General features: G+C 38.7%; 1 protein-coding gene across 1 annotated transcript in view; it reads right to left on the bottom strand.

Moving 5' to 3' along the window:
- LOC116941582 (CUB and sushi domain-containing protein 3-like) overlaps positions 1-23,303 on the bottom strand; it is a 409,001-nt gene that overhangs the window by 66,664 nt on the left and 319,034 nt on the right. The window contains exons 38-49 of the mRNA XM_032952774.2: positions 22,704-22,822; positions 21,343-21,412; positions 20,989-21,105; positions 20,479-20,688; positions 18,563-18,751; positions 15,845-16,022; positions 12,666-12,811; positions 9,657-9,737; positions 5,861-5,974; positions 5,207-5,395; positions 2,956-3,102; positions 1,460-1,648 (exon numbers count right to left, since the gene is read on the bottom strand). Of these exons, the coding sequence (XP_032808665.2) occupies positions 1,460-1,648; positions 2,956-3,102; positions 5,207-5,395; positions 5,861-5,974; positions 9,657-9,737; positions 12,666-12,811; positions 15,845-16,022; positions 18,563-18,751; positions 20,479-20,688; positions 20,989-21,105; positions 21,343-21,412; positions 22,704-22,822 (1,749 nt within the window). The remainder of the gene's footprint in view (positions 1-1,459; positions 1,649-2,955; positions 3,103-5,206; positions 5,396-5,860; positions 5,975-9,656; positions 9,738-12,665; positions 12,812-15,844; positions 16,023-18,562; positions 18,752-20,478; positions 20,689-20,988; positions 21,106-21,342; positions 21,413-22,703; positions 22,823-23,303) is intronic.

The raw sequence follows: 23,303 nt of genomic DNA, 5'->3' as shown, positions 1-23,303 counted from the left end.
TACTACGCGGGTTTTCCCAGTCGTGCTGTGGAGCTCTCTGACGTGCTTTTGAATTGGTCCGTGCGATGTTCGGCACGATGTCCGATCTTTGACTAACCAAGTGCTGGCAGTTATTTCAAGAACTTGAGTGGACCAGCTCACGTTTTGCATAGATTGTATACGGTTTCCGGCTGCTGATGGTGTTTGATGTAGGCCAGCTTATGTTACTTATTGCGTCATCACTCGTGCATGCAAGCTCAACACTTGTGCATATGTGGGTTAAACTAGACAAAACCCGTGCATGCTAGGGTGAAAGCGTTGAATTGTTGGTACGTGGAAACTGATTTTATCCATGCTATATTTAAGGTTTATGAAGTGTGTGGAAACATTCCTTTTATTTCGTGACTTGGGAGGCACGATAGTTGGATTGTGCAGATATAAAAATCGCTGATTATGTTAGAAACTCACCCGTGAAATAATTATCTACCTGCTGGACACAGTACTGTAAAAGTGTATTTCAATTACCTGGGAGGATTGAGTGGGGTTTTTTCTTTTTCCAATTGTGAGTGTTATTTTCTTAAGAATGTCTATTTTTTTCAGCATGTGAAAAATAAGTTGGACAAAAATCCAAAGGATGGAAGAACACCTTTAAAAAGGCACCTGCAAACTCAGTGAGTCGTTCCTAAGTTAACATGCATTGTTGCTGTGAGCTTATATAGACAGACTGAGTTTTTGCTCTGAGGACTGAGGCAGTGATCATCTCCCGATTACAGCCCTGAGCCAGGGGTATAATTTACACATGCCTATGGTGAGGACAAGTCTATCCATAGGACAACCACTTTTGATTTCCTCATAAATTTGATGCGTCATTGTGGCGAGATTTTAAACGACCCCGTCTTGTATACAGGAGGTCATGGGTGCGATCCCGACACTGACGCCTGCTGTATATTTGGAGTTTGCGTGTTCTCCCCGTGGTCGCGTGGATTTTTCTCACGGTTCTCCGTTTTTTGCCTACACATTTAGAAACATGCGTTTAGAGTATTTGGCTGCTGTACATTTTCCAAAGGATTAGCCACATTCTTGGGCTATTATTCGTGGCCAGGTTGCTTTTGTAAAAAGAGCTCTATAACCTCATCTGCACCTTCGATTAACACGTTCGGCTGTGTACGGCGAGAAAGAAGTTAAACAAAAATACATAAAATAAACGTAGTTTTTTAATATATATTATATTATTTTAATTAGTATTAATTTTATCAACCCTTTAGGGGTGATGGGCCGAGTCAACCACCAAAAGGGAATTTGAGCTCACAACCTTCCGATTGCGACACGCTCAATCTCCCACTGAACCACACCAAACTGTATTGACAACTTAAGTAACTGTAGCCATCTGTGCACTTTTCATGCCCTGCCCTCAAAATGCTTCGACACACCCCCCCCCCCTCATCTCACTCGAGTTGCTCCCGTCGAGAGCGACACTTACCCTGGCATGCTGGCACCGAAGTGTTCCAGGTGAAGATGCCCGTCGGAGACTGCGTACAAACCGCTGAACTGCGTCCAATTAGGCGATAACCCGTGTGGCAGGCCCAGCGAACCCCACTGCCCAACTGCCCCCCCGTCTGGCTCAGAACGAGTCCGTGGCTGGGGGAGGCTGGTGTGCTGCAGTACTGAGCTGTCAAGATGTCGAGAAGCAATTAATGCACTGATGAACGACGGTCATTAACAATGGTCAAGCTATTTTTTTCGTGTGTGTGTGTGTTGTGTGTGTGTGCAAAAATGCGTTATTATACGGGGCACAGAATGTCATCATTTATTATGGATGAATGTTGCAACTTTTAAGATATTCCATCGCTCTTTTCGTTGAAGAAATTCCATTTATTCAAAAATAAGATACTTGGAAATTCAATGCAATGCATAAAATGTTCATGTACTTCCAAAATATGTATTCTGCTTCCATGTAGGATATGTTTTTTTTCGTGATATAAACTCTGGACAAGGCGAATAAGATTAGTTAACGTAAGCCACATGCAATGAATTTTGTCCAATGAAAGACAGTCAAAATCGGGAGGCTTCAGTAAAAATGTGTTATTATAGTATAAAGGCATTTGTGGCAGTTAAGTAATACAATTTTGGAAAATGGCAAGTTTTATTCAGCTGATTTGAAGAACAATACTTGAGCAAGTTAAGTTATGGCTTCTAATTATTAGCATATACATTGTAAATCCAAAATGTGGCCAGAAATGTGTTCCAACTTACGTAACATCAAATGGTATATGTGTGTGTGATTCGATGGTACTTATAAACATTTCAGAATCTACTTTGTGTTGTGTATTGTGGCTTTTTGATTTAAAGAATATATAAATAGATTTCAGAATGTTTTGAGGGTCTTATAAAACAATTATATGCTAATTAATTGATGTTGTACAAGGACTACTGCCCATAGCTATACATTTACACAAGCGTAGTGTTGTCACATGTGCCGATATTTTTTCTAGCACCAAGCTGAACGAATACAATTTAATTGTCCAACCGGAACGATGCATTTATTGATAATATGTCCATTTAATATTGTCACGTGGGCCAAGAGCTAAACAAAAACTATACAGATTTCGATCTTGTAGGGAAAAAAACGAAATCAGTACATTCAATCAAGTTATATTCAATTTTACATATATAAAGGTATTTCTTGTTTTCAAGTTGGAATTTAGTTGTTACTTAACTGTTAGGATTTGGGCTAAATATTGAAGGCATTGTTTTATATATGATATCAATGGGTCTCTGAATTCAGCTTTACAACATAAGATATACCGTGCTAATGATATGCAGCATCACCATTTAGCTGTAGCAATGAACTACAATGACTCCCAGTCATGAACACACTGATCAATATACTGGGCAATTGCTGTATTAGCCAAGATTCATTGCAGCTATTTGGTTATATGGCTGATAAAAAAAAAGCATCGCATTGGTCCTGCTTACCAGTGTAGCTGATCCTGAAGCCTTTCTTGCTTGTAGCGTGGTCGGCAGACCAACGTACAAACATCTGATTGCTTGCGCTGGTCACATTCAATGGCGAGCTGTAATCTCCACTCAGTGCGGCCAGACGTCGACCCTGGCTGGTAGGACCTTGAGTTACAACAGCGGGAAACGCACAATGCATCTTGATCAATTGCCTTCATACAGTGACACATATGGGGAAGATGGACAGCAGTGACAATTCAAAATGAAAACCAACACAAAATTAAGTCAACCCCTAACCCTTGACCTAATTCTCCAACCTATTGATGCTTTTGCCTGACACCCTGTTCATTTCCTTTTGGTTTACTTAATAATTGCTATTCAAATCGCCTTTATGGATTTTTCTTCTTATATTGGAGCCAATATTTCATGCATTTTATTTGTAAAATGCATTTGTCATAGTTATTTTCATTTGGGTTAATTGCCATATTTCATGCATGTTTTGGTATTTCTGTGCAGCAAATAAAACCTGAAATCCCACCAGCTGCATGACAAACCGAATAGACTACATATTATTTGGTGACACTGCGTTGACAGTGGTGCAAAAGCACAAGTAAAAAAACCCCAACAAGTTAATCAATAATAGTGCCTTAAATTAATGTTTTTTTATAAGTGACATTTTGGGAAATGGTCCTCCTTCACAACTCATATAATAACAAACATGTCATTTTTTATGGCCCTTTCATTTCCCATTTATCCCATATTTTGTTTGCAAAATGCATTTAAATTTAATATCTACATTAAAACTATAATCAATTATAAATGTCTTACAATGCAAGAATTGCATCGTCACACATGAAAGACTTGCTGTTTTCAAATAGTTTTCGGCTTTGACACATTTAGACTCTAATCACTGGGTCATGGTAACTTCCCAAAGCACTTATATGGTAAAATTGGTAATGATCTGCCTGATTTCAAAGGTAAAATTATTGATGTGAATATAAACAAAAAATATCTGACCAGTTTTGAGTTTGTTATATGTGTACATACTTTGTTATCCAAACTTGCTAACAATAAAACGAACAAACTTTTTTCTGTTGTATGTAGGTATGTGTACATATGGTAAAATTGGTAATGATCTGCCTGGTTTCAAAGGTAAAATTATTGATGTGAATATAAACAAAAAATATCTGACCAGTTTTGAGTTTGTTATATGTGTATATAATTTGTTATCCAAACTTGCTAACAATAAAACGAACAAACTTTTTTTTTCTGTCGTATGTAGGTATGTGTACATATGTTGAACTTCTTTCGCACCATACGTAGCCAACCGCGCTAATCAGAGATACGGGGGAAGGACAACAAACTAATCACAAAAAGCAGTTCTAAAGAATTCAGTTTTCAATCTAGATTTAAAATTGCATAACCCCGGTGGCTTCCTAATATCGTAAGAGCATTCCAGACGGCCGCAGAATACTGAACGTGAAGTTTTTACCAAATAGGGAGTCACATTATGAAGGCGCTCCGATATTGTGCTATTTGTTCAAGATTGTTTCATTACCATATTCCTTTATCCCTTAAGCCACTGCATATAATGCTCATTTCACATATATATGTCATAATATACATGCAGATGCGGCACGAAATGAATTCTAATGTGAGCTTCTAGAAACAGATCATTCAGATTTCAGACACGCTTCTCCAAACCTGTTTTTTTATGGCAGGCTTTTACGTTACGAACCTTTGTAATTGAACAGTCGATACGCAGGTCATGTTTGGTGGGGTAAAGTGCAGGTAATGTTGTCTCTTCCAAGACATTTGGTGAGTGTGTAATAGTATTTAAAATACCCTATAGGTCGACTATCTAGAGCTCCCTCTCATGGAGGCCCTTCAACCTGCAATGGCATGAAGAAGTAATTGCAGGGCTCCACCTTTTACTTTAATCTCTGGGTATAGATAATGCCATTCTATTTTGTATATATGTGCATATTCCATGAACATGCATGTGTATCTGTGGAGACACTCAAATCTGTCTACCGAAAAACTCCTGATCACACCGCAAGGCCACATGACCTGGCCAAATGCCACATTTGACCCAAAAAACCTCTATTATGGCCAAATTTCTTGACCACTGCCAAAAGCACCCTCCTGAGGCTGCCCATGGTGTCACGTGTGAATGACATTGAATGCATGAAAATTCATCATGCCACATGCTTTAGTACAAAGTACATAACGTGGCAGAAAATAATTTATATGTTCTACGAAAACCCACCGTCATAGATTTCCAGCTCGTCGTACTGTTTTTCACTCTGAAAGAACTCCACGTACAACGTGATCGTGTACCCCTTCTCAACACTCAGCATCCAGCCACAGGTCTGCAGGTTGGGATAGTTGGATGGATAACCCGGACTGAGGATCACACCAGATGACTCTCGTCTGATCTCATTTGTCGAGCAGAGTGCTGATGGTCAGGGGGAAACAGAAAAACATATCTATTTTTAAAATATATAAAATATTTTGTTGTTAAATAAACTAATAATTACATTTATACTATGTTATTTGCAAAGCATGAAAAAAACTTGATAAAATGTCAAAAGCTACACGGTTTAATTTCCTTCACAATGGTATTGTATGCTTGGCTTTGTGGATGCACAATTAATTGTTGTCTGCAGACAAATAACACAGCGTAAGCTGAATGAAACACAAAATGAGTCATGGCAAAAACCCAAATGAATGGATGAAAAGTAAAACGCGAAAAACTCATTGCTCAATCACTGTTGCAATATATGGCACCCGCAAAAAAGTAACCTGGCACATGGTTTAAACGTGCAAGAAACTCCAGTGTCCTTGTACACACCATTTAAAAGAATCATGCCAAGTCTCTTGCAAATTCACAGCACGGGGGAACGGGGCAGGCAGCTCTCACCTTGACAAGTTGGCGAAGCGACGTTGGCTTGGAGGCGAGTTCCCAGCTGGCACGTCAGCACTTCGCTCCCAACAAGCGTGAAGCCCAGTAAACACCTGTACTTGATGATATCGCCTGGGGACAGGACATTCAGATCTAAAAACCACTGCAGAGAAATACCTGTCAAGCACTTATATTGGTCTACCCGGGCCACCGAAACGGTTTTCATTCTTTGCTTAGCACATTACCACACAGTTCGCATTTGTTGTCATAGTCATTTGTGTGAAAATTAGAGTGTAACAGGTAAGTTATCAAAGTGACAGACATATTAGCAAACTGATGCATTTTCCTGTGCAGGCCAAACAACACGAGAAATATGTTGCCGATATTCAACTATGCACGCCGAAAGTTGAACGTAATGCCCTTACATTGTACACTGCATCTTCCACGACTTGCGGATAAATAACTTCGCAGCTGTAGCTGCACTACATTTGGCCTAGCAAAGGGCTTTGCGCAAGCAAGGTCTTTCAAGGTGAAACACCGGTGGGATGGGATTGCGTGTCTAGGAAGATGACAGTTCATTCCTTGCACTAAGCGAAGATGGATTAGGGCAGCAAAAGGGGCTTAAGCAGGGGCAGCTCTCAGCTGCGACAGCTGGTGGAGGTCAAGGCTGACGCGCCATGACGGCAACCAGATGGCTGCTGTGCAGTGCAGGACAGCCGACCTCACGTTGAAAAGCCAGACTGCTCTCCTTGCAGAAAGGTTGAGACAAACCCACTTAGGACTGGCATATACCATGGGTCCGGGTCACAGACCTATCCAAGACACTCGTTTACAAAGAGTCCCTTACTCTAAAAGAAATTGCCACGGTCCAAGCAACTGTGTCAGAAGACGTGGTGCAGTGCCATTCGAAGGCTCAAATTGTTCAGCATCTCCTTCATGAAGGAAGCGTAGGAGAATGGAGGGGAGGGGCGGGGTATTTGAGTGGTGCGGCAATTAAGCCTCAAGTTAGAACGTTCTAGATTTGAAGTTAGTATGTGTGTGGTATATGGGCATCGCTGTCAACTTTTCCAGATAACGAAGTCAAGTGAGGTCAGACAAATGAGGCTGAAATATCCCCAGTAAAACCTTGGATTGCGAGTAACTTGGTCTGCGGGTGTTTTGCAAGACGAGCAAAAATTTAAATAAATATTAATTTGATAAACGAGCGAGGTCTTGCAATACGAGCAGTACGTATATACGCTTTGTCTGCCGAGCGTCACGTGATCACAACTGATATTCGAGTGCTTTGATATACGAGTGCTTTGGATTACAAACACGTTTCCGGAACGAATTATGCTCGCAATCCAAGGTTTTACCGTATCTCCCTTTTAAACCGGGGGGGGGGGGGGGAGGAGAGATCCCCCTAGCCATTGTCATTCGTTTTTCCAGAACCAAAAATCCAAACACCCAAACGATTTCTTGATAATGGCACGTCGATTTCATCACGATACTCTCTGATTACAATCATTTGCTATTGCGAGAGATAACCACAGTGAATGTTTGTATGTCTTGGGCTGTGTATTGTGAAGAATGGGAAGATCGGCACTCAAATGAGCACAGCGGGGATTGTTGACATCAATGCAGACAACAATTAGATACTAGTTTATTGATACCAAATATGGGCATTTTTTGATGCTATGAAAACATTAATAACAGTGTCATGTACAGGAATAGTTTAAGTGTGTATATATAAAAGTATAAGTTATCTAGTTATTATATGATTGCTTATATTTAGTATCAGATGATATACAGAACTCGCACAAATACTGCAATTATCTGTAGAAAGATTTAAACTATTAGGTGCATATGTGGTTACATGATCATCTTAAAATGTATAGATTTGTATTGCAGTTTTTTTTGCCTTATCTTTGGTTTTCCATTTCACTAAAATAGTGCTCAATTTAGGGAACGCCTCTTGTCATTTGCATCTAACAAGAGATTCTTGATCTGGAGTGAAGACGTTTGGGTACCTTCTCTTGTCCTACTCCTCTGCCCTTATACCACATTGAACCCCGTATCAACAATGCCCATATTAGTGCCAAGAAGCCATTGCCATTCATCATCAAGAGACTAGCACCAATACATTGTCATGATTCAAATCTGTAAAAAAACATAAGAAAACCCTTCGCAACAAAAAACATTAGTCCAGGCCAGAAAATGAAAAGTTTCAACACCGCTCAAAAACATGCACTGTGTGCACCTCCGATTAGCACGGTCAGCAATGTACGGTGCGAAAGAAGTCTAAAATACATATGTACTATGTACATGAATATTATGCAAAACCTCGAGTTCCTGAGTTAAACAAAAGATGACTGATCAACCATATGAGATATACACCCAACTTGGCCAGATTTAATTGTGCATTTCCTTGAAAATAAATGTCTGAGAAAAGTCAGAATCAGCACCATCTCGCATAATGGCATTGCAATTATCAATACGCTACCTTGGAATTGGCATTGGTGCATGCGCACAAATAACAAATGTGTGAAAACACGTATTATATGCTGTTAGAGATTAAGTGTAAAAACTTCAGATATGCAATAAAAAATGATATGCAGTTAAACTTAGATCAACTAACCAATGCAACTATTGAAGCACTGAGATAGTTCAAGAGTATAGGAGGTGGAGAAGAGGAAGTTAGGTACGTATGTGCAAACAGCGTGATTACATGATCACACAGACAGCACGGGTTATCTTGGGTCAGCCTGTAGCGAAGGCGAATACAGTGCAGGTTATGTTGGGGCAATTAAGCTGGGAGAGCCGTGGACGGCTGTGGTTGGTTGGTGCTGTTGCCAGGGCTAGAGTGGCACCTAAAGGTCTGGAGGAGAAACAGGTGTACGGTCACGCGGAGTGCCGTTGGGACGCAGACTAATTAATAGGGGAGTAATGAGAGCGGGCATAAGAGCGGGAGTTGGAGTCAGCAGCGGGAAGTTGGAGTTTGGAGAGCTTGGAGAGTGTTGTTGAAGTTGGAGAGCTCGGAGTGAACAGCGGGAAATTGAAGTTGAGGTCAACAGCGGGGAATTGAAGAGTGGAGAGCTTGGAAGAAGAGAATAGCCCGCAGTGGAGAGAGCGTAGCGGTAGCGGAGCTGAAGACGAGAATAGCCAGCAGTGGAGAGAGTGTAGTGATAGCGGAGCTGAAGAAGAGAAGCAGCTAGCAGTGGAGAGAGCATAGTGATAGCGGAGCTGAAGACGAGAACAGCCAGCAGTGGAGAGAGCATAGTGACGGTGATAGCGGTGAACAGAGACGAAGCAGTTAGCAGTGGAGTGAGCATAGTGACGGTGATAGCGGTGAACAGAGACGAAGTAGTTAGCAGTGGAGAGAACACAGTGACGGTGATAGCGGAGAGCGGAGACGAAGAAGTTAGCGGCAGAGTAAGCGAAGTAATTGTGGGGAGTGGAGAGACAAAAGTGGCGAGCGAGTCAAGTGAAGCACGGCGAGCGAGCCGTGGCGACCAGGATACTGTGGAATGTGGAGGAATGCTGAGAGTTGTAAATAAAGCGGTGTTCGAAGACAGAAGTTGTCCGAGTGAAATCGAACACTACATATGTATGAATGTTAAACAGGATAATCATGTATATACTGTAAGCTTTACAGACCAGTGAAAAAAATCTCACAAAGAAAAAAACGCCACAAAACAATAGTTCTTAACCAATTACTGCTACACGAACACATCAATAGTGGTGGTAAATTAATCAATTCTAAATTTGCACTCTGCAGGTTTATATTTTCATCAGTCAATGGCAGTGACTCATCAAGTAGGTTGAGCTCATTTACCAATTTCAAATGTCTCATCTTCCATCAGGATCTCAGCATTGGCCACCAAAGGCGGCAGCTGGCACGACTGGAGCTGGTATGCTGCACACACCGATAGAAAAACAAGAGCAGTGGTATAATAGAAATCTCAAACGAGGATGCGACCAGAGTTTTAAATAGTCCGTTTCAAATATTCACACCATTCAATTTACGCCACTTTAAATAAAACATGCAAGGCCAAATGGCACATTGGGGTTAATTAGTAAATATGATGGGTTTTTTAATGTACCAATCCAAAGTACGTAACACATCGTTAATGATGTTTCTTTTTATATATATAATAAAATCTTTCATCAAATTTATGTTTTTGGCTCACAAAATTAGTTTAACCATTTTATTATATTTATAAAGCTGTTCATTTTATTATGGCGAGTGTATTATTTTTAAGTAAATGCAAATTGTTAGCAGAACAATATTTATTAAAAAAATAAAACATACACACACTTCTCACAGTATATTACAAATTACCCACTATATTACAAGTATATTACAAATATACTGTGTAATAAAACACTAAGACACACACCGTGTTCAGCAATTATGTGAGCACTATACAGAAGCTTAACATTGACTGTTATATTTTAAAACATCTATTATTAATTCTTCTTTCAACACAGACATAATTGTGGAATGGATTGTGCTGCAGATTTAAGTTTTTCGATGTAGCTCAGCACGTATATATCGACATTTACAGGATATTTTATTGATGGTATATTTGCTTTCCACGTGAAATTCAACCACTGCTTTGAACGCAGTAAACTAACGGGGTTCTTTAAGGTAACACTGAGTCTTAACAAGATGGTGGAGGAGTAGAAGTTCATTGGATATTGGGATGATTGAAAAGGCCCTACTTTCACCCTACAGGATTGTAATGGATTATCTCCAGTGTGACAAAGCTATTGAAAACTAGTTCTCTGTTGAAGCATCAAAAATAACAAGATCTAGCACTTTCTCTTTTCACTTCACTCCATCCAATATTCAAGAAGCAGGCAAGATCAGCGAAGTTTTAAATCTTATCCTTCATACAGCTATAATGGAAATTTGCTTTTAAATAACCTTTCACCGAAGTTTTAGGGGGTTCCCAGACTTCCGCTAGAGTCCTGGGAAGATTAAAATGTTATTAAAATTGATTAAAGAGTAGAGGCAGTTTGATTTACAGCTTTTGTGGAAGATAAAACGTTATGATTTTATTGAATAGGTGACAGATGCTGCAGTTTAGGCAGTGTGATTGCTACTTCTGTACAGTTAAGAGCTGCCCAGCAGCCTGGTGCCAAGAGACACATCAAGCACTCTCAATTCATTCATTATGCATTTATTGCAGCAACATCTGGACACTGCAGGATCCATCTAAATACTTTAAACATTTCCAAAACACACGTAAAAGTATGTGTGTATAAACACACACATTTGCATTGTGTTATAATGCAACATTCGTTTAAAAAGACAAGGCCTCTATCATATATTAAAAAAAAAATACGTGATATTATTTGACAATGCAAAATAAAACATGACCCTGTTAGCGCTCATGCTATGAAGCAACGGTTACATTATCTTACGATAGAATGTGTATTTTGAAATGCACTAATGATCGAGAGCATATATTTAACATACTGTGGGAATGAGATTGACATCATATTTTGAGGTAAAAAAAGAATACAATGTGTAAATACGTTTATAGGGTTACATCTGAAACTAAAACTAAGTGATCACTATAATACCGAGTAATTGTAATTACTCAAGTTGTGAAATTTGAAAAGAAATGTAAAATAAATTTTGATTTAAAGCTTTCGTGACTGCAGGGATTCATATTCTTGGTTCTTTCGGTAAAGTCACGTAGAAGGGAAACAATAAAATATATATAAAACAATAAAATTCTCACGACGTTTCGACTGAAACACAAGCAATCATCATCAGGTGTGAAAACCACAACAAGAAAATTAGAATTTTAAAATTAGAATTTTCTTGTTGTGGTTTTCACACCTGATGATGATTGCTTGTGTTGCAGTCGAAACGTCGTGAGAATTAAATTTTTTATATTTTTATTATTTTATTGTTTCCCTTCTACGTGACTTTACCGATAGAACCAAGAAAAATGTAAAATAGTTAAACATCTTTAAGAAGTAGGACTGAACCCACTACATTCGACTTCATTAAACAGTGGTGACATTTTTCAACATTGCTATGAAAATGAAACAAATGTACATTTGATAATAACCTCTATGCATAGTCAATGAAGTGTACTGAGTAGGATGGCTTCCACAACAGCAAGTGTTATATCAGCAAGATTAAACCTTAATTGTCTGGTAGAATGTGAAAATTGGCTTATTTTAGCTCAATAAAAGCGTCCAATAACACAATTAAAAGAACGTTTTAATTTTTTTTTATTTGCCTCAAACAATATAATGAAGGTTTAAAATCAATGCCATTAAACAGTGAAAGAACAATAATACAATCGTGAGACAATCCAGGGAAAAAGGTCTGAAAAATGTCGTACATCTATTTGTTCAATGCACCACATATTTTACATAAACCAATTTGCAAGAACATAATAAATAAGTTAGTTGTATAAACACGTACACACACAATGAAGATATGAAAAGCATTTGTGTACTTTTGCACCCCAAAGTTGAAAAGGTAATTTCCTAAACATGTTTGTATGTATGGTGCACGTCTTTCCCACCGGACGTAGCCAATGCTGCTAATCAGAGGTACGGGGGGAAGGACAACAAACTAAACACACAAATCAGTTTTCAAGAAATGCGTTTTCAATCTAGCTTTAAAAGTGCATAGTTCCGGTGGCTTCCTAATATCGGAAGGAAGAGCGTTCCAGACGGCCGCAGAAGCACATCCGAAAGTTACGCGATGCAGTAACCGTCTTTGTATGTGAAACATAAGAACAACAAACTATACATCACATCACTGTGCTTCTGTACTGCTGTGGTTTACCATGCGCCTGCCATGTTGATTCACCTGAGAAGTTAATTATGAAGAGGCCACTGGTTGAGAAGTCACTGTGGAACTTGACAAGGATCTTGTCTGATGTGCTATACAGTGACTCCATTGCAGTGTTGCCACTGAACAGGCCAAGCTGTGGAGCCCTCTGGTCTGGTCCATCCCTGCAAGATTTGTCCACAGTAAAAAAAAAGGGAACACACATTCAAATCATCTGTAGCCTCTTACGATACAATTTAGAATGATATAGTGACTAAATACAATTATATATTTATATATAGTGACAACAATAGCGCGACATGTATAAAATAACAAATATGTGCAAATGTGTGTCATGTATGTATTCTCGAGAAGAGAGTTAGTTATTGACAGGAGAGAACATGGAGATGTTGAGCCTCGACTTGAACATGGGCAAGGAGTCGACAGCATGGATGGATGAAGGGAGATCCATATTGTGGGGGGAGGAGAGGAGTGATGTCCCACCGAGCTGACGTTAACTTTGAGTTTTGACAGATTTTGGCTTCTAGACATGAGAGTTGAATATAAATGTTATAGATCGCTAACTGCATTGAAAGTACTGTTTAAAATGTGTTATTTTCCAAAAAATTGTCTTTTCCTTCAAGAAAAAAATAAATCATGCTGAATTTCCATGACTGCTTAAATGTAAGCCTGGTCTGGTTACAGAACAGAGCAATTGGGTTTGGATTCCCATGGTAGCCTTACCAGGAGTGAAAGTGAGAGATTGAGTGAGTACATAAGTGCATCGAGCCATGCGGCCCATGAAGCTCTGGGACCAGAAATGAGCCACCCTGGGCTGTTAATCGTATTCCTTGGTTGAGGGATGATTTATAAATGTTGTGGAAATTAACTATTGGGCCCATGAGCCAATAGGAATTCTGTACGTGTTATCCAGTAGCATTTGTTTATGCAGGCATACTATCACTGGATTTAAACTTTCTGCATCTCACCGCCAGAGTGTGACCCATTAACTAACCCTGTCATAGGCTGACTTTCAGGAGTAAAAATAACATACATTACCTTTAATGATATATTTTTAAAGAGAGAATAACTTTTGTATACGTATATTTTTTTACCCGCAATTCACCAGCACAGTGTATAATACATCCTGCACACATTTTGTTGTACCTGTGTTTGCCCTGGCTCAATTCTGTTCATGAAGGACCAATAACAATCAGCTATGTATGTTGAACTTCTTTTCCCCGAACATAGCCAACCATGCTATTTGGAGGTGCGGGGGAAGGGCAACACACTCAACACAAAATTAAGTTCTAAAGAAATAAGTCTTCAATCTAAATCTAAAAGTGCATAGCTCCAGTGGCCTCCTAATATCGAGTGGTCTTGAATGGGAAATCATAGTCACACTGGATGATTGCGCATCCACTCATGGACATCACTGACGTCACTCATTCCGTTCACAGGGTTAACAAGGCTGCGCTGGACCGCGAGTTCCCAACAATGCAGTTTATCGCATCACTGCGAGAAGGCCAGGGAAAGACACGAGATCAGTTCACAGACAAGTGACGCTGACAAAGTGAAAAAAATGTTTCAGATGCCTATAGGCACTTCATAGTGTTCTGATTTTTATTTTGTGGTGGTGAAACAGATTTTTTCATGTTGTAATTCATGTATTATTCCCATGAATGAGATATATTGTGGAACAAAGTAATGCAGTTTTGTACCAATGTAGATGTTTGTATCATAATGACAAATGGTTGAGCATTTCACATAAATTTACAAAACAAAGTTAATGATACAGAAAATTTTGAAAATTATTGCTATACGCCTATATAGTTTAGTAATATTATGAAAGGTTTTTTTTTTTTCTAAATGAGGGCGTGTTAACTTTCACACGTGGTTTCCAAAGACATTCGACTTTTGTTAACGTGTCGCTAAAATTAAACAGTGGCACATAGAACATGCTAATAAGGTTACACGAATTTTTGTATCCTCAGTCTCGTGTCAATTTACTCGTTCTATGCGAGGCAGAGTTTGAACTGTTACATTTGTTCAATCACAGTTTACAATTATACCTTAAGCTCTAAGAGGTCAACCAGATTTTTTATTCAATATCAAATGCCAAATGTAATTTAACAATATAATTATCATCTTGCAAATAGGGGTTCAATTTAATTTGTCGGTATGACTGAGCGGTGCCTTCAAATTGCAATGAGAGGCGGTGTGGTGCTGATACCACATTCAGCTTGAATAATTTACGTTAAGATTTGACCATTTTACTCTTTACGTTATGAACGAATAAATGGAGCGGACGTGAATAATTGAATAAAACTTTGGAAATGTCAGTTCATGTTACGAGTAACATTATATAATGCCTACTGTGAGAAACATGATGATAGCTCCTATCTTTCAATGTTGTTACTGCCTAAAAATGTAAAAGTAAGTATTCAGACATTATCTTGGAGAGTAAATAACTTTTTGGAAAAGCTTCAAAGAGAGTAAACAAATTAAACAATTTTGCATAAACATATACTTTCCTGAAATAATGAATGACTTGCAAAAACCCATGAATTATCCTTAAACAAAACAAATGAACAGGAGTTCTGTACTTTAAAAAAATCCCTGTTTTTGCAAGGAAGAAGTTAAGGGTAAAAGGCATTCACCAAGACTACTGCTGAATAAAATACAATGTGCACCTTTAAACACCGACCTCAACATTACATTTGGAAATTTAATTTACACTGTGAAATTAAGCATACTTTTGCCATGACCTTTTCTTACTCTAACAATTCTCTATTCAAATGCCGTCAAAAATGTATTGTGTAATGATTGCCCAATGATGATACGTCGTGACAAGCTATTAACTTCCTCGCCTGATAAGCAGGATGTCGTTGGTTCGATCCTGACCCTAACACCTGTACATTTGAAGTTTTTTTATGTTCTCCCCGTGGTCGCGTGGATTTTTTTAATCTGGGTCCTCCGGTTTTCCCTTCACATTTTGAAACATGCGTTTAGAACATTTGGCTGCGATACATTTCCACAAGATAAGCCACTTTTTTTTTGCTATCATTTGTGGCCAGGTCACTTTTGAAAAAGAGAGCTTTATAGCTCAGTGGGCCTTACCTGGTGGGAAAAAAAAAATTGGTCGTTTTTAGCAACCTCAGTGCTTCTATGTGTGTGTGTGTGAGAGAGAGAGAGAGAGCCATGCACTGCACCAGTACCACACAGTGATGAAGTCGTAGACGGGCTCCGTCTGTAAAACGGTGAAATTGAGAAAGATGCCATTCCCCGGGGGTACCATGATGAGCCAATAGCAGTCCTGGAAGTTTGGGTATTCGTTTGGAAACCCAGGCGAGTAAACAGTGCCGCTCAGTCCCGTTACGTTGCTGCCACAGGGAGCTTTAAGTAGAAACGAAAAGAGACAAAGATACGTGAGGCGGTTTTAATGGCCGTACACGAGTGTGTGCGTGTGTTGTAACAATATATTTCACCATGCATGAATAAATGTGTAATTTATGGATATGTTTTTCATCCTTGTAAACTATTAAGTATATATATAAAAAAACAATAAAACACTGCATCTCATTAATACGGCCAGTAATGGATTGCACTACAATGTGCAACAAAAGACAATAAAATATCTTTTCAATGACAACTAATTAGTATCGTCTTGTTGTTTAAAAATAATTCAAAGCATGCCAAAGTTGCGCACTGTGAACATTGTGAGCAATTCAAGGCTACTCCGAATGCGCAGTTTAATTAAATATTATATAAATAATTTGTACATGTATTAGCATGCTCATACTTGAGTTAATTTCATTTCAAAACGCATAAACCAAGTTGATGGATTTCATGATGCAGCACAAATCAGAGCAAAAACTGCATGGAATTAGAGCCAAATAAACCATATTACAAATCTGCATCTAAGCGGATGTAATGCGAATGCATTTTAAATACAACGCATTCTATGAATGCAATTTCCAACACTGGAGTATGGCTGCAATGTAATACCAACAACATGTGATGTGCAAAGGTAGAGCATTACTTTCAATTCAATATAATCCTGAAAATCTTCTGCTTCTAGCAATTGCAGACATGAGCGTGTGTACACTTTGGGCCCAATTCATGTTGCGTTGCAGGCAAAAAGGTCGCCAGATGGAGGTGACAAACGAGCAAATTAATTTGTGTGGAATCGGCCACAATGCCCTCTCAAGAGCTCCACGGAAAAGTCAGGTCTCGAAAGTATGCTATATGTAATCTCGCACAAAGTCCGCACCTCCGATTTAGTACGATTGGCTATGTACAGTGCGAAATAAGTTCAACATATATGTACATACAAGTTAAAGCGTTTCCACATTTGCAGTTTCCATCGTCGCTGGCCCCACCCTAACCACTTGACTACCGTACTTTTGTTCGTTCCTCAATTTCGGCACGCGATGTGGCGGAAAGGGTGTGCTTTTAGTGCAGCATAATATATGTTGTGGGAATTTTCGATTTTTTTTTTACGAAAATGGGCATCGCTTTGCAAATTGTTGGTACAACGATGGCCAAGTAGCTCCTCTGATATTTGTATGCAAGTTTCAATCACAATGTCTTGAGAAGAGACTTCAACAAAGCATTTTTGCATACAGTTCGACATTTATTCAGTCCCTTCGACTGGGTAATGAGCATGAAATATGGCATACGATAAAATGTGGTATTTGGCAAGGTCAACATATTACATGTCATGCCTTGCGTGTGTAAATAAAATGGTACTTGGCTGATGATAAAATGCAAAGAAAAGAAAATTAATATCAACAAATAGCCACAATTTTCAATGCGCTTAGTTTTAAGGTTTAGATTTACACAACTTAATATTAATATAAATAATTTAGTTCTTGGGCAAAATATTGAATTGTCTAATTAATTAGGTGTAATTGACTGGGTTCATGCATACCAAACTCTTAAATGAGTTATTATATTTCAATCATCAATGACAAAGAATGACATGCTGTAAAATACCCAAATAGAAAGTAACTAGATGCAAGAGCAAATAAAGTCTAAAATGAAAAAAACCCAAATATAATTACTAGCAGGCATACAACTGCAAGGATGTGTTTTTTTTTGTTTCTCGATACAGTAATTCGTCTAATAGAAATTGCATACTTTAAAACCCCTAATGAATTAAAAGTTATTAAAATCGAATTAAATAATGCACACTGTATGTATTTTAATAAATAATACCGTGCAGAAGGCTTCCAACAGTACTTTTAAGGATTCATTAATAATGCACAGTTCAAAGCTTCCCAGTATTGCAAATGAATCTTTGTATGCAAATCAAATCAACTATAATAAAACAATATATCACCACTGAAATAAGACTCCTAATTATTTTTATTACATCATTCGTCTGCTTATGCAACTAGCAATACGAGCTTTATAGAAACTCAAATAATTGTATAGAATGACTGCCGTAGAAAGTTTACAAAATACAGAGTGGACATGTGTGGAAAAAAATGATACGTTGGCCTCGATTCCCAGCTTCCTCTCATTTATAATGTTTGTGAATACAGGTGCCATGCAATGCTCAATGCATCGAGTACAATAGGCACATTTAGGAAAATATAAACAAAAACACTGGTCATTAAAGGGGATGCTCAATTTGTAGAAACCCCACTAAAATAATACTGAAACGTTCCTCGTAAAACTGCCTTTTAATTCAAAGCCTCGATCTGTTTCCTGCCAATCTCAATCCAGTTATTCAATCTTTGAATGCTTTCCTCCGTATGATATGCAGCAATATCTTTCAAAAGTATTCGGTCACCTGATGAATATACAATGAGCTATCGAACAAAGGGACCACTCCCGTTGATGCGTGTCACTTAATGACAGTTACCAAATGGCAACATGAAGTACGGCGTGAAGCGACGTGTACAAACACACAAGGACGACGTCCTCACCTTCACAAGAGGGTATGGGATAGCTCCAGTGTCTGCTGTGGCCATGCTGACAAGTAAGAACTGCACTGCCAATCAGCACATAGCCAGGAAAACATTCAAATGAAATTGACTGGCCAACTCCAAAGTTGTTACCAACCACATATCCATTTGTAAAAGGTCTCGGATCTGGACAATTCTGAAGCTCGTATGCTGCAATGAAAGTGGAGAGGGAGGGGGGAGAGAACAAGTGTTATTTAATGCCGTTTCGTTGCCAATTGTTTTGGTGCAATATTTATTGCATTGATGAGCAACAACAGCTCAGGATTTTAAAATGCAATTAAGTAAACTGCCTGTTGTGCTTTAATTCGGAGAACTGTTGCACCACAACATTACAAAGGGCGTTAATAAAAAGATCATCCATTATTAAAGAATGACAAGTAGGCAGGAGTTTCATCTAGGTCACTTGGTGGTATCAAGCATATATCACAAGTCTCATCCCTCTAAAACCTTGACATATCTGCAATGGTATTGGCACACGATATTGATATTTGAGGCAGTCTAAGATGTTTGCCAATATCTTGAAATAGACTACAAACTCAAGATGTTGGCAAACGTGTTGGCAAACACGTTGGGTGTGTAGTCTATTTCCTTATTCAGCACCTTACTAACTTGTAAAGTCAAAGGTTATCATACTCAGGATGACCTCATAACAGTATAATTCTTCAATTATGAAATAAATTGAGGTATTTTGAATTGTTTGTTATGTGCTGGTGCGGATTACTCAATATGTTGATTGGCATACACTTTGTTTTTTCACACAAGCCCACAGTTTAAACTGTGGTCACCTTCATAGAAATAGCCGCCGTGGTGTAATGGTTAGCACAATGGACTTGTAATTTAGTGTTTGCTGGCGCTATAATTGAAACAATGGGGGGGGGGGGTAAGGGTTCTCAAAACCCTACCGCCTCTATCCACCGAGTAGCCTCAATGGGTGCACCACTGGTATGGCGATCAACAGGTCACGTGTGGTGGGGTAAAGTGTGGGTCCTAAATGTCGAGCCAGCGTGGAGGAGGAGGAGGAGGCGAAATACCCTCTAGAGCCGATCTCTAGAGCTCCCTCTAGTGGAGACCCCTGGGCCAGCAGTGACATGAGTATGCAATTGCAGGACTGTAACATTACATTTTTACTTTCATGGACCACCTGTAAACATTGAACACGTAGGCTTTTGCGACCAATATTTGGATTCATAATTCATTTTTGGGTCAGATCGCGTGAGTAAAATGTGCATCGTAAAACCCTCCTACACACGAGACAATTAATAAAGTTATTGCGTGAATAGAAGTGACAATGTATTACTTCCGCAGCACACCAGTGTGTTGGAGAGCAATCTCACAACAAAGTGTATTTGCGTTATTTGAAACTAACATAGCAGTATCATAATATTACTAACCATTTCGTATTCCTAATTATCTATGATTGACCAGTATCACTACATAAATGTGTACCTCATTAGCATATCCGACATTTAATATTATAATCTAACAGCCATCTTGTACAACTAATTAACTTTGTCTATTATGTTGAATTACCCTAAGTACTTCCCTTGTGGGTGCACATTGGTGACATCACACCCCATATTTAAGGCCCAAGTCTGGAGGATATTTTCACACATCTGGCAACTGCCTGATAATGTTGTAACGATCAACGGAACATCATCACCAATCGTTAAATATTGTGACATTACACAACCACTGCTGCTGAAGCAGTAATAAATCGGCACGTTTGTTCACGTGACAACTTTTTAATTGGTTGTATCGGACGGAGGAGGATTTACGACATTTCATTTTTACATATGCGATCTGACTCCGACAACCCAATTATGAATCACGACCTGTAAACGTATTCGACATGTGTGTCTAAGTATTACTGACATTACCTTCATAACTGATCTTGAAGCCTTGCTTGTTCTGGGAATAATCACTGTGGAAGTACAGCGTTGTCACATGCATCGTGCTAATAAGAGAGGCTGGGATTAAGGGGCCGCTGAAGCGGCCGATGACTGTGCCAGCCTCAGCAGGACCGCTTTTAATCTCCAGGTAATCATGGATGGGTTCAGTGGAGAAGTTGAGAAATGTGAAGTAGATTCCTATAATCATATGCACAACACATGTCAAAGAAGAAGGGAAATTGATTATTATTATCAGCAGCAGCAGAACATCCATTACATTCTTGTGTAAAACAACAATTCAATTAAGAAATTACGTGCATATTTCCGAATACAAAAAAAACACTTCCAAACAATACTTTTTAGATTAACTAATGTTTTACGAAATAATTAGCTGCTGAAAATGAAGGCATTATTTTAAACGTTTGCTTGAAAAGTGATACACTAATTGTTAAAAAGTTTGCAAAATTAGAGGCGTTCATTCATTCTTAAAGCACTTACCAAAGCCAATGGGCAGGTTAATTTTCCATGTGCAATCAAGGTTGGAGGGGTAATTCCCAGGGAAACCAGGACTTAAGACGACACCATTAAAGTCATCAAACGTTCCGCCACAGCGAGCTGAAATTAACACAGGCATCGTTAAATCAACTTTAATCGCTAGTCGCTGAAATGGAAAACTTTTCATTTTGTGTGTACTTAAGCAAACTTATTTTTCTTTGAAACAAAAATAGTCAGATTTATCGTTGTTGGCTCAATGTGTTTGAGCTGCCAGTACTTAGTTTACTGTTTTAAAAAAAAAACAACAACCCATGCAGCAAAACAAGCAGTTTAAAATGCTTTCAAAGGAGGACTGACCAATACACAGAGGAGGGGCATAGTTCCATCGCCGGACCGGGCCAGGCATGCAGGAAATGAACGAATGCCCCTGGACAGCGTGACACAGGACAAGGAAAATCAGCACATTAGATCACTGGGAAATAGCTTTCCAGGAACATTAAGGGAAATGTAAGCAAATAGGGAGCAGAGGGGAAATAAGTAATTATGTGATTTCAAAAAGTTAGCTTTGAATGTGCATGTTTAGTCAGCCATCCGTATTTTGTCGGGCAATTTCTATTTGCATTTTAAGTAAAATACGATGGGGTTATATTCTTGGTTCTTTCGGTAAAGTCACGTTGAAGGGAAACAATAAAATAATAAAATATATATAAAACAATAAAATTCTCACGACGTTTCGACTGTAACACAAACAGTCATCATTAGGTGTGAAAACCAACGGCAAGACACATTTGAAATAAGTGGCGGTTTGTGTTTATTTATTTATTTTTTAACGTTAGCACCACGGACAGCGATTTGGCAGTTTGTTTATAAGGACGAGTTCATCTATGTTCGAAAAAAAGGAGGGGGGAGACGAAAAATTAATGTATGCTGTCTGAAAGCCACTGTAAGCGTGAACAATCAATTAGGACCCAGAATGGTTTATCAAATCCTTCCAATGATTGCTAAGCCAGAATCCATCTTCTCGGTTGAAATTGTCTCTGTGTTTGTATATGTGGATAGCCTCATGAACGCATCTCTCATGGTAGCTCGATGGGGTTATTCATGAAAAATAGTATCTCTTGAATATGGTTGACATTATTCAGTTTGGTATCGTGTATGTGATTCATCATCATCGTTCGGTATCCACTGCTGGATTTATGCCTTCCCAAGGCATCACCATCTCTCCTCGGGAGAGTTCCACTGTTGTGTTCCTTCCTCTGACAATTACTCTATTGTTTGTCGTCACCATCTCCATCATCCCTTCAAGGACATTGTCCTGCTCAGGCCTATTTTTTCACAAGAGCCAATATGACGTCTCTAACTTGCAAATGTCCTCTCATCTATATGTTCCTCTTTTCGTCTCTCAGTGTGATTCCAAGCAATGGTGCATACTACATTGCATATTTCTCAGCTTCTCTTCCATGCGACCTCCGATCAACAAATTGTTGTTGTACCCATTATACTTTTGGGTGGATAGAGGTGGAGGGATTTAAGAAACTTGCCCGTTGCTTCAACCGCTAAGCCGGAGGATTGAAATGACAACCTCTGTATTGGCAGTCCGAGCGCATTAATAATATAATTAGACAATGGCAACAATCCTTGTAAATGTTACGTATATTTATGTTTATGTATCTTAATGTGTATTCAACATGTAATGTTTTGCATTAGGCCGTTTTTACCTCGAGTGTATAGCCAGGCTCACACTGGAAGGAAACAACGTCGTTCACCAGGTATCGGTCCCCTATTTTTATGCTGTTACTTGGTACGACGGGTTCCGGACACGATGTCAAACCAATTGCTGCGATAAGAAATTCAGAGAACATATGTGAGTACCAATTACATTGAACTGAATGCTCTGGAACCCATTTTACACTTTGAATAATTGCTATGTATAAGAGAAACATATGAATTCATGCTGCATGACTTTCCTGATTATTGCATGTGGAGTTGACCAGAATTTCATTGTGATGTTGACAAGCAGAATTGTAACTGAATGTGGCGAACATTGAACTTCTTTGACAAGAATAGCATAATATATCATAGTAAATCATACAAACATATATATTTAATATGGAAGCACATGAGCTTAAAAATAATGAAAATTATATCATTACTAAGCTATACTCCATAAGATTTTTCAGTATCCAAATGCATTAGTCTAATACAATCAGTTAAATTCATCATATTCTTCCCACTTTACACATCACATTAAATGTATTTTGTACATATGGCGCAAAAGCACTTTTGAAAGAAAAAAATGTTGATGATCCATGAGTCAG

The sequence above is a fragment of the Petromyzon marinus genome, chromosome 12, assembly GCF_048934315.1.
Source record: "Petromyzon marinus isolate PM22_M1 ecotype Great Lakes invasive population chromosome 12, UKy_Petmar_22M1.pri1.0, whole genome shotgun sequence".
In the NCBI taxonomy this organism is placed as follows: domain Eukaryota; kingdom Metazoa; phylum Chordata; class Hyperoartia; order Petromyzontiformes; family Petromyzontidae; genus Petromyzon; species Petromyzon marinus.
Note: the sequence above shows the minus strand (reverse complement) of the source record. Positions and strands in the feature narration are given on the sequence as shown.